The 16,011-nt window shown below is 44.2% G+C and overlaps 1 protein-coding gene across 1 annotated transcript in view; it reads right to left on the bottom strand.

Annotated features, from left to right (window-relative positions):
- cacng2a (calcium channel, voltage-dependent, gamma subunit 2a) overlaps positions 1-16,011 on the bottom strand; it is a 51,550-nt gene that overhangs the window by 4,040 nt on the left and 31,499 nt on the right. The window contains exon 2 of the mRNA XM_047572521.1: positions 12,311-12,394. Within this exon, the coding sequence (XP_047428477.1) occupies positions 12,311-12,394 (84 nt within the window). The remainder of the gene's footprint in view (positions 1-12,310; positions 12,395-16,011) is intronic.

A 16,011-nucleotide genomic window follows, 5' to 3' on the forward strand; every position in this document is an offset into this window, starting at 1 on the left:
CCCTGACCGCAAACAGCCCAAGGCTTCTTGACGGCTGGTCGGCTCAGTGGGAAAGCCATCCCGAGCCCACGAGGGGGGCCTGATAGGGAGCGGTTAACAGCTGCAGTGCCAAGCGGTGGCCACAGCTGGTTGGACACTCACCCTCTACTGGACTCTCACATATAACTACAGCAACATGAATCGCTGATGAGGCTCCGCATGCTGATGCTGTGTGGTACAGTACCAATGCATATCCCTGGAATGAACAGCTACAGCAGGTTTCACTGTCTACTGTACTGATTAGTTAAGTTAGTTAAGCACGGCTGGCTGCAGGACTGAACCACATCGTTCTTCTTCGAGCAACGCTGCAGGAAGACAGTTTAGCTCACGGAGGTATGGATAAGGCCGGGATTCTGCTTTGGCAACTTAGAGCCAGTCAGCAATGTCCGCCTCCATCCAACCTGATGATTTCTTCATCAGGTTGCACATCATAATGAAAATAAGAGAGAACAAATAAAGCATACAGTGTATGTTCACAGGCTTTGGTGTACACAGTTTACAGTTTGTTAAAGAGTTTTTTGGTGTGATTTATAATGGCCTGATGGATGGCAACTTCATATCACAGATTGCCCTGAAAGTTGGCATAGTGATTTGTGGTCCCCTGAGGATGAATACTAATGACTTTAGCGACCCCCTGACCTCTCTGCCACCATCTGGCCAAAGCTGTTCACCCCGCTGTGCACAAGACAATTTCGAAATCAAATGTGACCACTCACTATCCCCAGAGCAGCACTTGCATCTACTGCCACCAGTAAGTAGATAATTAAATTTTTAATGGGCGTATGTATCTGACCTGTGGTCAGAACCCAATGTACTCAAACATGCTTTTAAGGTTGAAATGAGGCGGCATTTGTTGCAATTTGGTTTGCATAGCTGGCATCATGCTAGCAAAGGCTCTAAAATTTCTTTGTTATTATTATTATATTATTATTTGTTATTACCATCAACAACCTGATAACTTGAAAGAAAGATCAAGACACTTGCATGTTTCATGGTAATAGGAAATAGAGATGACTGATGTTAAGTCAGCCTGTAACACATTCATGCTCCAGTAGCGAGCATCTTTATGAATGTGTTTCTGACCAGACACTGTAATGTCTCTGCTCCCTGCCTCACCTGCATTCATCATCCTATCATTCAACGTCATGATATGCTTATCGCTTCCTTGCCCCTTGCCTGAAACGGCCCGGCCACTGAGCGCCAATCTGTGTGATGAAGAAGAATTTAATGCCTTTACCACCTCCCTCCACCCTTTCCATTTTTCTTTCATCTGCCTGTCTCTGTCTTCTGCACGTAGTCATCTCGCCATCTTTGTCACCCAGAAAACGTTCCCCATCTGATCTTTTGTCTTTTCTCCACCTCCCTCTCACTTAATTCGCACTCAGTTAAAGCACAAGACAGTCTGAGAGATAAAGTGTCACCTCGTCCTCCCCCTCTCCCCCATGTCTCCTCGCTTGTCCAGAGGGGATTGTGGGGTTTAGGGTTACATGTAAGGGGGGTTGATTAAATATTAAGTTGTCCTGAGAGTTGACCCTGCTCCTGTGTCCCGCTCTAAACACATCGCTCTTCTTGAATCCCTCCTGGTTCTCCTCCTCTTCCTCCTCCTCATCCTCCTCCTCCTCCTAAATCCCTGTATCCTGTTAACCCTGAAAGTATTGACATGGCCATTCTCAGCACATTACCTGGGTGAGGGCACGGGGGCTCTTTTTCATCCATCAGCTTCATTTGCAGGGACAAAAGAGGGATAGAGGGCCAGCCAAATTTATTGATCGTTGACAGTGGGGCTGTTTAATAGTGCGCAAGCTCAAGGTGACACCAAAGTTGAAGAAACCTCAGAGAGGCTCGGTTGCAGACAAACTTGGAGGGGAAAACTATGGGAATTTTGCCTGTTATTTCATTAAGCCGCTGATGTTTTCTGAAGAGCTAACCAGGAAGCAATGTTGTATTTAATAAAGTCAACTAAACGAGGGCTACTTCCTCTGAGACTTTTATGACTATTATTTCTGGAGTCATCACAGGATAACCTAAACTTTGGAGGGCTTTCTAAAAAGTGAAAAGATGTAAAGCCCTCAATAACGTTATTTCCCCTTTCTCTTGCTGGTGTAAGAAAACAATGCCTTGCCAACACCACCATCTGTTTTGTCAGCAACATCACTGCTGTTCCTCACCAATCTGGGGTTAACATTATGGCCACCTTCCTAATATTGTGTAGGTAACATCAACATGAATGCCAGGTCCAGAATTTTCCCAGCAGAACATTGAATCATCATAAGATGGTCAGTGTTGCATGGCTACACGTTCTGGAGCCTGTTTGCTTGCTGAAAAAAAAGTAATATGGGGATCATTGTTTACTGAGCCTGTAAAATATTACAATGACAATCTGCAGTAAAAATGTATTCATTTGACATGGTTGTTGGGTTTTTGTACATGTCCAAATAGTTAGTATTTCTTCTTCTACTATACAGCATCACTAGACAATCTTTCTCTTAAATCACAAATAGTGTGTGCTCTGGGAATCATTTAAACCACTGTTAAAACTCAGTCACCAACTATAATAATTCTCTGGCCTGTACAGCATCACCGCCTCTGGTTTAAGAGCTTCGGAAAAATCTCGCAAGCAGTGAAGTAAAAAGAGAAGCTGCAGCTTTCCAGGATAAGAAGTTCCAAGTCATTTGCATGGCTGTGAGCGCAGGCTGGCCTGCAGTGCATCTTCAGTCCTATGCATCCTCTTTGTTAACATCCATGTTTAGTAGCGCACTGAAAAGTGCAGTGACCTTCACAGTGACCTCCCAGCATGCAGTGTGCCTCTGTTGGGATCAGGCTGTAGTTTGCTGCGCCAAAATGCCCCTGGGTTTGGCTGACCACACTCTACCTCGGAAAGAACGGCTGAAGTCCCTGCAGATTTTTCATGCCAAGATGCACCAAGACGTTCTCCTGTGTGATATACTGAGTGTGTCAGTGCTCCCTTCCCATGCGTATGAAACTCAGATAGCTGTGTCTCCAAGCAGCTTGTTGCCTGCAGTGAGGGCAGAGAATAGGAACTGTTGGAGTAAGACGGGGCAATAACTATGCCCCTGAGGCGGCGAGGCTACTTCTGTACGAGGCCACCTATTTAAAATCAGTCCGTCCTCACCACATTCTCAAGGTTTCACATCTTCACTTTCCATCTTCTGAGGATCAGCTGAGGCCCTGTCAGAGTTTTGGATCATGCCTGGAGGTATGTTTAAGCTCACAGCGTCCCCAGAGGGAGGCAGACAGAGAGACTGACAGGCTGACAGAGGTAGTCTCTGCTCTGGATGTGAGTGCAGGAAAACATCCATGACACTCCAGCTTCTTTGGCATCCTGTTGTACAATGTCTAATATTAGCTAGTGGCTAATAACATCATCTACTGCTGATCTGTTGACTGAGTCCTGAACTTTTACTACATGTATGATGTATGTGTCAAAAATAAACTAAAGGCATGTGATGAATGCAAAGTATTTTATGGGTTGATCATCTGTAAGTATATTGTATTATTATTATTATAAATGCTAACAGAAGATGAATTTAGTGTATGTATGGCAGAGGACTGGATTGCCATTAACGTCATTATTTTGACAGAGTAACTGTGATGCCCATTACCTCTGTTACACCCTCACAGTACACAGAGAAGGCCAGGTGAACAGAGATGATCTCAGCCAGGCTGACATTATTTTGACAGAGGGCTCGTGGGATGGCAACAGTCCCGGTAGAGAGCCGTAAAATGTGTGGGTAAAACGCTGTCAGTCTCCAGCCGCTGAAAAACAACGACGCCCCCATCCAAATGAAAACTTTGACCTTCGTACTAATAGCTAATGACAGCGGCGACCTCCGCGGTGTCTTGTGTCTCTGAAGCCCTCCCTTCTGCCCACATGAAAGCAGGCTCTCTGGAGCCCTGTGATTAGCGCCGAGGTCGCTGTTTTGATTTGGGTCGAGGTCACCATCACAGAGAGCGGTGTGTCTTTGCTGCCTTGCTCCACGACACCCGCATCCAGGAGACAGGACTGTATCTGACTACTCCCCACTGCTCCCACTTTAGATCATTACATTGGGTTTTATTGCGGTTTCTGATAAGTCATTTTGTATTAAAGTACAGTTGACTGGCATCTAAAAATACAAACGCAACATTGTACGCTTTGTCTGTTCTATAAGCTGCATATGTTAGCTTGCCCATCTAACTAGCTTAATATCTTCAGTGGTAACCTTCTGAAAGCAAGGGGCACGCTACAAGCTAACAAGCTCCATTACTATGTTGAGTTATGTCATGCAATATAATACACATATCCCCACAACTGGTTAGACCTACCAGTGAACCAATCAGAGCCATGTTATTGTTAACAAACCCAACTCCATGGCACTTAATATGTAGGACAGCTGTTAATCTTCTGTCCATCACCACTCTTGTGTGAAGTGTTACTTATTAAACAAATACATTTAAATGTAATTTTAAACCACGATCCTCCTCTATTTCCATGTCTCACATAGAGATTAGAAGCTGGTGCAGGATTCCGACCAAGGAAATGTATGAACCATGTATGCAGTCATCAAGCCAATGGTCAAGATCCTTTTCAGGATTTAGTGACCAGTCACACCTCTGCAAAGGATTTTTTGTTTTTGTTTTTGTTGCCCTACCACAAGTAACATATTGACATCAAGGCTGCGTGGCAGCTCTGTGGACAGCTCTCTTAACACGGCACTGCTGTCTATTTTTTTGAGTTGACTAGAATCCGGTCCGTTTGTATGAATAGCACAGAAAGCAGCACCAGACTATTCTTTGAAGAAAGTTTTCTCAAACTCTGATTTCTGTTTACGTAAACTGGTTGGTGGCTGTTTGCCTTGTGATGATTGGCACTTTTCTATTTACTACTCCCCTCACTGGTTGTTTTCCTGTCTGTAGCTGAAAGGAGAACTGGCACATAAGTTTTCATTCCCCAGATGGAGTAAATCTCTTTAATTTTCAGAACGCTACTCTGATCCTTCAGATACACATGTGTGACAATGGAATCGTTGGCCGATGAGGAGTGTAACATTACAGAGCACTGATGAACAATGAGTCATGCATTAATTCTGCCAAGGCCTGAGTAACGCAGGCTGCGGTTTCCCTTTTCTCTGTACAGGCATCTCTCTCTGCCCGGCCGGTTGATGGCTGCACTAGGGCTGGGAACGGAGAACACTGGTTTGCCCCGCCCAGCCCTGCCATCCTGCCAGCATGCGTGCCAACCTGCTCACAGAGACACAGGGTGAGAGCAGATACTGTGTGTACTGTATTGATTGGCACGCCTGCAGGTCAGGCTGGTGTCCGGGCGCTGGCGCTCTTCTGCGTTGGCTGACAAACAACTTAATGAGACTCAACACTCATGCAGGGTTTCAACGGCAGCTGGTCCTCCTCACAGCGGCAGCTTCACACATGCAAGCGTTGTCCAAGCGGTAAAAAAATCTGAATGTTTAGAGGCATGTCAGCAGCTTTGCACCATCAAAAGATACGTCTGATCTCTGAGTTTGCTTCAGTTTCCCTGGGCATCACAAAACTAATGACTAAATATCTCATTCTGTCTGCATTTACTTGGGGGGATGAACGAAAAAATGAATGTACTGTGTGACTTTTTTTTTATCCATTTGCTTAACAAGTGAAGACAAAGCTAAGTCCTACTGAAGAGGACATTATAACTGTGCAATAAAATATATTGAATTAATTATGTGATCGCTGTGTAGCTCAGTTTTGACATTGAAGTGTTTATAAAGGGGCATTATTTCTCCTTTAATTCAGCAAAATGTCCTACACAAAATTAATCCCATTCTTATATTTTATGCAGGAGTTAAACTACTCGTCCTTTGCAATTCATTTTGCGTGTGACCTTTCTTTTCAAATAAGGCAACGTATTTAATGTTTCTAATTTAGCATAATTTGAAATGATTTTCAGGGAGAAATCAAACGTGTACTCTTAATTTAATCATTAAAGCTCTCCGTAATCCTGCAGTAGAGTTGTTGATAAACTGAAGTGCATCAAATCCAAGCTGTCCACTGTGAGACTCTGAAGGACATACGCAAGACAAAACATACAGTAAATTAAGAACTGTTCTATCAAGAGCATAAAACGCTAAATCATATACCATATTCCTAAATACCATTTGCTCTTTAGATCTTTTTCTCGCTGCTGGAATAAAAATAAGGTCACACTAAAAACCCATTGTTCCTAAATGATACGTTACATTATTTAGTGCACATCTTCTGCAGCACAAAAGACATACTGTACATGTCATCATACACATGAATAAACATGCCCAACGTCCTCTTCACAAAGGCATCTCTTTGCACCCTTCCCCACTTACTTTCTTTCTCCTTTACTTTCTGCCTCTTTCTCTCTTTCATTGACAGGGGCTGAGAGGAAATTAGCATTGGCTCTTAATCAGCCTCCCCCAGCCCTGAATGTGCTGATGTGCAGGACAGGGTCATGCTAATCAGGTGCCTCAGCTCCCAGGCACATTGATTTAATACTACAAATGCTTATTAATTCCCTCCACACCTGCCCCTCCTCTTCCCCTCCCTCAATACCGAGCCCTTGCACCGTCCTCGTCCTGGCCAAGAGGCTGGTTGCCCCCTCGCACCCCTCCCAATCAACCTGGCATCAAACACCCACGAAACACCACTGGAAAAAAAATAAATTGCTGTAGGAGTGTTAAAATACACAGTGTGAAATGATGTGCATAGACAACGGAAATTAGCTTTCGTGGCTAAATTCAAAATTTGCATGAATGCTTACGCAGCTCTCGGCCCGTATCTAAAAGCTTATGTGCCTTGACAACACAGCTCGCAGGCAGAATGCCATTTGACTTGAAGTGATTAGAAAATAAATGCAGGTTTCACTCAGTGGCATTTATAAAGCAGCACAGGAGCAAGAGCTGACGTGTGCGGGGTTGACGTTTAAGACACCTCTGGGAATTCTGGGAGTCATTTTGTGTCCCATTGTTGGTGTTTCTACCTGTTGTGTTGGTTTTCCCTATTCTGTACCCACTTCTCGTCTACTTATCTCAACTGTTCAACCACTTTAGTTTGAGCTAATTTAATGGCTCACTGATTAGAATATTTTGCTAATTTATTCCAATGTAGTATTTTTTTTAAGATAAATACGAAAAACGAACTAGTTCTGATGCTCAAATGTGAATATTTGCACATACTTTTTACTTCTTAGATAATATAAAACCTACTGTCAACAAAATAATGTAAGTAAGCATTTCCTTGGAATAAATATTATGTCAAAATCTTCCAAACTTTCCATCTTTATCGAAAATGGCAAAGAATTACAAATTGAGCACACTCCTTTGGTCACTCACATCCACACCGCTGCCTTTGGAGCCGGGCCGTTCATCCACCAAGCGCTGCACTGTCATATTAACATAACATCACACACAGACGGGTCAGTGGTACACCGTAAAAGTGAAATCACTTCACATGACAGGCCCAGTCACACAAGTTCCCTCCACAGAACACATTACTGTAATTACCCTCCACTCCCACAGATCACGCCTGAACTTGTGCGTGACAGCGGCTCACATTGTTTCCAGAGCATAATACAGTATATGGAGGTGTCATGTGGACAAAATGTGTGTTGCATAATATTAGAATTTCTTTTGTTTATTTTTTGTGAATGACAAATATATATATATATAGACATTATTACTATATAAAATTATATTATTTGTATTATATTTAATCATATTGATTATTCGTTAACATAGAAAAGTACCTCCACACCTCTATTCTCTAGTAATATATGGCAATGAACGTGAAACAAACAAAATTGTCAGAAAAAGCATTTCTCCACAGCGCAACTAATGGCAAAACTTTATCAAGCACACATATTAGATTGCACAGTGGGTGAAAAATAACAACCAAAACTAAATGTTTTCTAATTAGTTTCAACAGTGCAGACACAGCCAAGACTCTTTGTTTGTTAGAATATGCCAGCTGATGGCTTTGAAACTGCACATCCAGGATATTCTGGCTGTGTCTCATGAAAAATTCCTTCTTTTGAACCATTACATTGAGTACACCAGTTGTTTTTTTCTTCTTTAGCAGCTGGAGATCTTTGCATATGGATCTGTTTTCCCTCCCTATTGAACGTTCTCACTATTATTATGTTACAAAAAGCCCGCAATCAGTTCTAGCGACTCCTCCCTGCTTTACATTTGGGAATAAAAAGGCTGCAAGTATATCATTTGTTTTCTTCTCTCGCAGAGGAGGGAATGTTCAGGCTCACCACTGATGAATAAATGCATTCATGTAAAACTCATCTAAAGGTTTTTTTGTTGTTGTTTTGTTTTTCGTTGACAGTGGAAGCCGCTTCTCGTCCTGGGCATGCTGTATTCTCGCTTTAATGTGAGGATGCACTCCCTCACCTCCGTGTTTTACAAGCTGTGCAGCCTCTATATTGCTCCTTAATAAGATATAAAGTTAGAGCGCTAGCATTCAGTCGGTCAACCAGGACAAAAATGATTGGCTTTTAATTTACTGGCCCTTCTCTGTGCGCTGTGTTTTATGCATCAGTCAATGGATTCCTTATTTGTTTCCTTGGATACTGCTAAAAGTACAGGACGCTCAATGTCAGCGTGGCCGAATGGGACGGCTACTGAAGCAAACACTGGGGCTGGATGTTAAGTTTGTTCTGTTAACACATCATATACCCTTCTGTCAGTCCCTTCCTGCTCATGCGATCACACACCCCCCCTCACACCCGATGCTCTCTATTCGAACTGGTGCTAGAGATTGAACTGGTAGGCTAGCCGGATTCATTGCCACCCCCTGCCTCTGGCCTACAAGTCCCTGTGTGTCCTGGCCCAGACCCATTGATTTTATCGGGCGACACCAAAGCCAGTTCAGGCCAGCGTCCAGTCTGCTGCGAGGCCCCAGGGTGACACAGACTATGACAGGTCTGCCCTTCTGTCATCAATGTCAGCTCTAGGATCAAATAGCGGAGGCAGGGCAAGCTCGGGGCAGAAACGCCCAGTCAGTTTCATAAGACGGTTAACTGACGGGGTACAAATGGGGGACCATTTCAGTTTTGCAGTACACATTAGTCTTCATTGACTTTCATGCTGAAACTATTTGGCTGTGGGCCACAGCAAATGTATTGTGGGAGTTCGCTGCTATGTCCTAAATCATTAGTGTACGCCTATTTTGGCTGACACAGTCACACAGGAAATATATGAACAAAATGTACTGAACTGTGTACACTTTCAACTAAAACTCAAAATAAGTGCAAAAACTAAACATGACAAATGCTGAACACTCAATATTTTAAATGGTGCTACATACAAACTTGGTATACGTGTGGACAAAAATGTCTGGAAACCTGGATGTATGAAATGTTGAGAGTCAGTTCCTAAGAGTTGAATTGGGGAATGCAAAACCAGGGCGCAACCGGCCCAAACCTGCTTGGAGTGCAAGGTCCTAATCAAGAAACTGTTAGATGCAGCTTTTGCCTAATCAATAAATAGACTAATTTTTTCAGCCAGCGTGCATCCATGGGAGTCGGACCCACATGATCCTCTCCTCTCTGTGTTACGGTGAATGGGATTCCTTTCGGTTTTAGTATTAGCGGCTTGCATAACGGAGCGTTTTCTTCCCCTACTTTCTTCTCTCTCAGCTGCTTAGCGCCCAGTAGAGCAGTGGATGATGGGAGCTCTGACACGGCATGATCTAAAAACCCACTGGCGCTTTAGTGTGCCTCAGCTGGCTTATATAACCCCGTGTGGATGTGAAAAACTACTATTGGGAGAGCTGAGGAGAGCGGACACACACATACACAGACAAAGAAGCTACTGATATGTGGCGTGCCTGCATGTATATGTGAGTGTGTGTGCTGGAATGGGAGGACGGGGGACACGTTTTGCAGGATGCAGGCGGATTGGTCTGTTTTCCGCTCAGCAACCCTCAGCCTTCGCTTCATCGCTAAGCCATCTGATGACATCACAGTTGTGTCCCCTCGATTTTTGGACCCCTCCCCGGTGATGTCACTTCCTCTGGGCCTTCACCTGGAGTGACATTGTTTTCTGTTGCATAACCATCCCTCCTCTCCCTCGCCTGCATGTGAGAGCAGAGGCAGCTTTTCTCCATCTCCGGGCCACCTCCTCATTTTGGAAATACCAGGTGTGTCCATGAAATATACAGAAGTGATGACACGTCACTGGAGTTTAGCGCAGAGACACCCACCAAGATGCTGCGCCACCACGACCTCGTCATGAGCCGAAGGAACAATGTGCAAGCGGCGTAACGCTGTGAATCATCACAGTCGACATGACAATAGGTGCTGTACAACTCCTGACATGCAACACTATGGGTGTGAGGGTGAAGAGATGCGGAGAAGGAGTGAGAGAGGCTGTGATCGAGAGAGGCCTGACCTATATAAGAACGAGGCTGAAATATTTATGGATGTGAGTGTCCTAATTGGCAAGCCACTGGGAGCACTGCAGCCTTCTCCTCCAATCACAGACTGGGAAGAGGTTAACACAGACACTCGAAAACTCGAGGGCCAGAGCGAGGCCTCAACCCCGAGACTGTCATCCCCAGACTGAGAGTCCAACCTCCTTCGCTGCAGCTCTGGCTTCATTACAGTCATTACTAGAACTGTTATCATAACTGTTCTCCATCACACATACGGATGGGAACAACCGCTCAGAGCGCCGTGTCAAACAAAGCCTAATTGGTCCGGCTAAATGTCCTGAACTGGCTGCCACTGCTTGGTTCTCCGAGAGGCCTGGACTCTGTCCTAGAGACGAGGAGATAGACACTTTCTGACTTCTAGTTTCAGATCACTGCAGGTGATGGCAGGGTGAGAAGGACATGGCCGTATTTATGTGATACCATAGAGTGTGCGCTAAGGGATCTCCGACAGGGATTGTTGAAATATATTATCAGATCTATCAACACAAATGTGTTTGATAAGCTAACTCTGGAATCTCATAAAATACAAATGGAAGGCTATAATATGCGGGCAGCTTATTCGACTAGCTCAACACTGAAATGCTGCACTGTGGGTAATGTAGGCATCAAGTTCTGACAAAGAAAAGAAGAATACACAAAGTACCAACTTTTCCATCCACCATGTGACTCCAGAATATAAACATGCTTTAGCCTTTGAGGTATTTATTGACCATTAAGAGCTAGATTAGCTCTGGTGAGTGACCCTCTAGAAGACATTCAAACTTCATGCACCCTCCAAGTCAGGCTTATTAAAATCCCTGCACCAAGCTGTCACATTCTGTTCTATTTAGTAGGCACTAATAGGCTGGTGTCCAAATTCAAGTACCAGTGATATTAAAGTTACATGTATCCATATAAAATTTTCAGGATGCCAGCCAATGGTATGTCAACGCCTTCCAAAAAGTTTCTCCATGAATCTGTCTCAACAGATTGCCTCGTAACAAAGAAATCAACCAAATGATTCCTCCTCTGTCGTCCAACATCAAACTAAATCTAAATCTGCTAAAGTAAAAGGAGATTTACTTATGAGCGTCCATTAAAGTATTTAGAACTGGTAATTGTAACTGATAATTTATTGTTCTGTGTTTCTGACTTATTGCAACAATGGAGCTGTAACCATAGAAACACTTTCAGTCTGCATCTGTTGCTACACTGTGACAGTAGCCATAGAAACGGCGGCCTCCAGCATCACCAGCAACCATAGCAATATAAAAGAATGAAGATTACAGTACAGTGGCAGCGCTATGACTAATTAAATGCAACACTGTAAAAGTGTTAAAGTAACTTCCGTTTTATTTTATTTTTAATTTTTTTTTTCTAATTTCAACCCTTCAAACACACTAACTGGAGCACTGACCAAACAACAGTGACAGTACATCATGAGCTCACAGTCATCGTTGTGATTTTTAGGATTAGCAGACAAATGAGTTCGACAAGCATCTCTGTCTTGCTTGCACAAAGGAAAAGAGAGCAGAAATCAATGTGCTGTGTTTACAGGGTACACAGCCGACTGTAACACTGCACGTTATGTTACACACAGCCAAGCAGTAAAAACAGACGAGCTGCTTGGCAGGGCTCAGCCTGGCCAGGCTCGCGCTAAAAGCAGGCAGAGACAGCACTGACACGCCGGCCAAGAGAAGCTACTGGCACTGCGCTCCAGTCTGAGAGAGAAGTAGGACAATTATCAAAAAGACATTTGAGAAATGCCCGATTTTTTTTTTCCTTGCGGTCACTTCTGCGATATGTGTAATCCAAGAGGGAATATACTCACGTAAGAAGTACTCAGATGGGTCCGCTTCGTAATCTGTCTCCTCAGGAAAGTGGTCTATCTGTTTACACATGCCTTTGAAGTTTCCTGTAGGGGGACACAGAAATACAGTTCAGGAGAGTTCACACAAGAACACTTGCTGCAGTTTGAGAACTGGAGTGGTGAGAAAATGAATCAATTAGGTGATGCAGACTGATAATGATTATCAATTACATCATTAGTCAAACATGAATGACCCAAATGTATTTCACGTTGAGCGTAGGTAGCTATATCTTTCAACAACACCCTCAGTGATTTCTCTTAGCACAGATAGTATCAAATCAGTTCATAGTTGTGGATTCGCGGCTCTCCGCTCAGAAAGCAGACCTGAGCATCAGGCCTCTCTGGCAGCAGTTGGCGGCTTGTAAACAAGTACGGTGCAGCTGGTGTGACCTGGAGTCTCTCCAACTGCTGTGCAAAGGGAACCTCATCTCTTAATGCTCGTTCATTTGGCTGACACCTCGCCATCCAGATACTGTGTCCATCCAGGAAGCAGCATCCGCCTCCCCTCCCTCCCACTACCTCTCCTGTCTGCTCTCCTCTGTGTGGAGTTTTGATGAGGTCGCTCAAGGTGGTGCGGCGAGGGAGGCACCCATAAGGCGGCCATTACGGCAACCTGCTGCTGCAGCGAGGAGGCAGATGCCTGGGCGTTTGATCGGCCCAGATTAGCGTTTCATTAACTTCTTCTTCATCTTCTCTCCCTCCAGTGTCCCTCTAATTAGGTGACCAGGTGTCGGTTACCATGGTGCCAGGTGTTGTCGAGGTGGTCTTGAGAGCAAGGCATGATGGGCACAGCGGGCTGCGGTTGTTACATGCGAACGGCCCACATGTAGCTGAGAGAAGGGGACCTCCTGGTGATGAGCACTCAGACATTAGACAGAGTGTCACCAGATGAAAAGAGGCACCGAGGCGTCCTCGATCTGCTCTCAGTCCTGCTTATGCTGTTTGTGTGAAGCAACATGGCGTCTGTTACGAGAAATGTTTGTTCTGATCGCCGTCGCTTGTCAAGTTCCAAATGTAGTTTAAATAGAAAATTATTAAAAGACAATGACACTGATGTGTGAGCATTAGGAGTTTAACAGAAGACAACACAATTAAAAGAGTGCCAGTCAAAAATCCAGTGAAAATAGTCCTAAATAGTCCTACTGTCACATTTTATTTTCATCAATACGCCAACGTTTGCCTCTTTCAGCAAACTTTTCTTGATAGGAAGTGGATTTTTTGCTCTTTTTTTTTTAAGATGAGTGTGGGAACTTCTGCACAAATATACGCACTAATCCTCCCCAGACCCAACCCGCTCCTTTCTCCCACTGTCTCATCTCTGGCTCATAATCAAAAAACAGGTTCTGTAGCAATTAAGACGAGAGGGAGAGAGAGAGAGAGATAAAGAGAAAAGTGAGATAAAGATGGAAGAAAGTGAGGAGAAAGACAATGTAATGGAAAGAAGAGATAAATATAGGAAGGGCTGGTAACGGAGAGGTTCTGAAGGACAGACAGGGAAGATGAAGCGGGAGGTGGAATACATCAAGTTTGAGTGTCACAGTAATTGCTGAGCCATGAAAAAGCCCTTCAGAGTTTAACGAAGCAGCAGTTTTTAGACTTGATGCTCTGATATAAGACATTAAGTTGTGGAGATTTGAATTAAGTTCCTTCCAATCAGCTGGAAGGTGATCTCTGTTCACCAAAGTTAAAAAAAAAAAGAAAGAAAAAAAGTAGATAAAATAAAAAGCATGCTATCTTCTGAAGTCTCGGCTAATCGCAGCTTTCAGGAGCGAGCTACACTGTAGGTGTAACCCCGCCCCCTTCTGCCACTACTCCCCCAGGCTGCTGCTAGAAATAACAATACCTTCCTCTTCAACTCGCTCGCTTAAATGCGCTTTAAATAAGTTGCATTTCTAGGAGACGAGGGGAGATGGGAGGGGAGGGTGCACTTGTGCCTCCTCTCAAAGCATATTCCGCTGGAAGATGACTTGTGTTTACATACGACTACATTACACACTCCCAGTGGAGCTGTCTGAGCAAACTCACGGCAGCAGCAAACCACAGAGCACCATGTGTGTGTCTCACCAACGTTATCAAATAGGTGTAAGATTTGGTTTGCAGCTGGCCGGCCCATCCGCACTGTGCGATTTGTAATACCAGCTGTGGAGAGTGGCCTATTGGGGGAACCACTTCAATTAGCGTGCTGAAAGATTTATGTGACACTTAACCACTCCAAACGGTCCTTTTCTTGTAAGACATGTAAACTCAGCAAGCTGGTAAATGTTTTATAATGGCATTTTCATTTCAGAGGCCTCCCCACGTGAGTGTGAACGCAGGGCCACGGCCATTAAGTGCTTTGACAGGGTGGGACCGCTGCTGAACGGAGAGGTGTTTACCAAAGACTCAGCGGGTCAAAACACTTTCCAGTCAAAGAGAAACACCTGTATGCACAGTACGCTGAATCGCTTTTCAACTTTGAGAGTCACAAGGAAACTGTCTTTTTCAGACTGAAACCTGAAACCAAGGGGCGTCAGATAAAACAAAGACTGAGTAACACAATGATGCAAGACTCACATCAGACACCATGCATGTTAAACAGAGTAGACTTTTCAGTTTGCTGTTGTGTACGGTTTTCTCCAATAGAAGGAGGAAACAAACAAAAAAAACATTAAATAAAATAACCACATTTCATGACAGTCCATCCAATATTTGTTGAGATATTTCATTCTACAACTAATATTTAACAGGCAGAGTTTCGGCATGTTAGCAGATTTGTGTCACTTGACAAGTATGGCAATCAATAGGCTATAATCAAAAAGATATTGATCACATTTGATTGAAGAAACAGGATGACGTACTATGCAACTACGTAAAAACACGTAGCCAGTGAGTCCAGCTTTTTAAACACTGTTTCATTCTCAAAGGATTTCTGTTAATGAATCAGATATCTAACCCTCAAGGTTCAGGATCATGTTGAAATCCGCACGGTAACCACAGTCCGCTCAGTCTGACTGAACCATATAAAACAAGTGGTCATAATTTGTAGAGCTGATGCCATTAAAAGAGGAAGCGGGTGATCTGAGATCTCCTGCTGGGATCGAGCCATTACTGAACCTCTGCCTTTTAGCTGGGGCTAGACGATGTGTTTGAGGGTAGTTTAGAGAGAGAGGAGGGTTTATCCAGAGTTACTCAATCAGCCCAGTTACTGGACCCCCCTGTAGTGGGAATGAGCTATGGGCTAACCCCATGCCCCCTGCGTCCCCTCCTGTCCTCTGAAGCCATAAAGCACTTCATTACCACAGAGCCTGGAGAGACGGAAGCACTCAAGAGTGGAGTGCAGCGGAGAGGAGGGGTTATTGTGGCAATGAGAAGGGGGGTGGGTGAATGTAGATTTATAGTCGCCCATCACAGCAAGGCTCTGGTATGGTCCTGAGGGACTGGAGTTTATCCGGTCAGAGTCAAGCCCATTTTCATGCCCCTTTGGCACAAACATAGAACCACAGGGAGAATCTATTCCTGGCCTGGTGACATCGCTGTGTTGCTCTTTATTGGTGTTTTTTAAAAGGAAGCTTTCCCCGGGATGGGATGATGTTTACATACAGGTGCAGGGTTTTGGACCAGCTCCAGCTGAGGCAGAGCATTCTCTAATGTGGAAGTGTTCCAAGGTCTAGGTGTTGACTGGT

The sequence above is a fragment of the Mugil cephalus genome, chromosome 20 (assembly GCF_022458985.1).
Source record: "Mugil cephalus isolate CIBA_MC_2020 chromosome 20, CIBA_Mcephalus_1.1, whole genome shotgun sequence".
Classification (NCBI taxonomy): domain Eukaryota; kingdom Metazoa; phylum Chordata; class Actinopteri; order Mugiliformes; family Mugilidae; genus Mugil; species Mugil cephalus.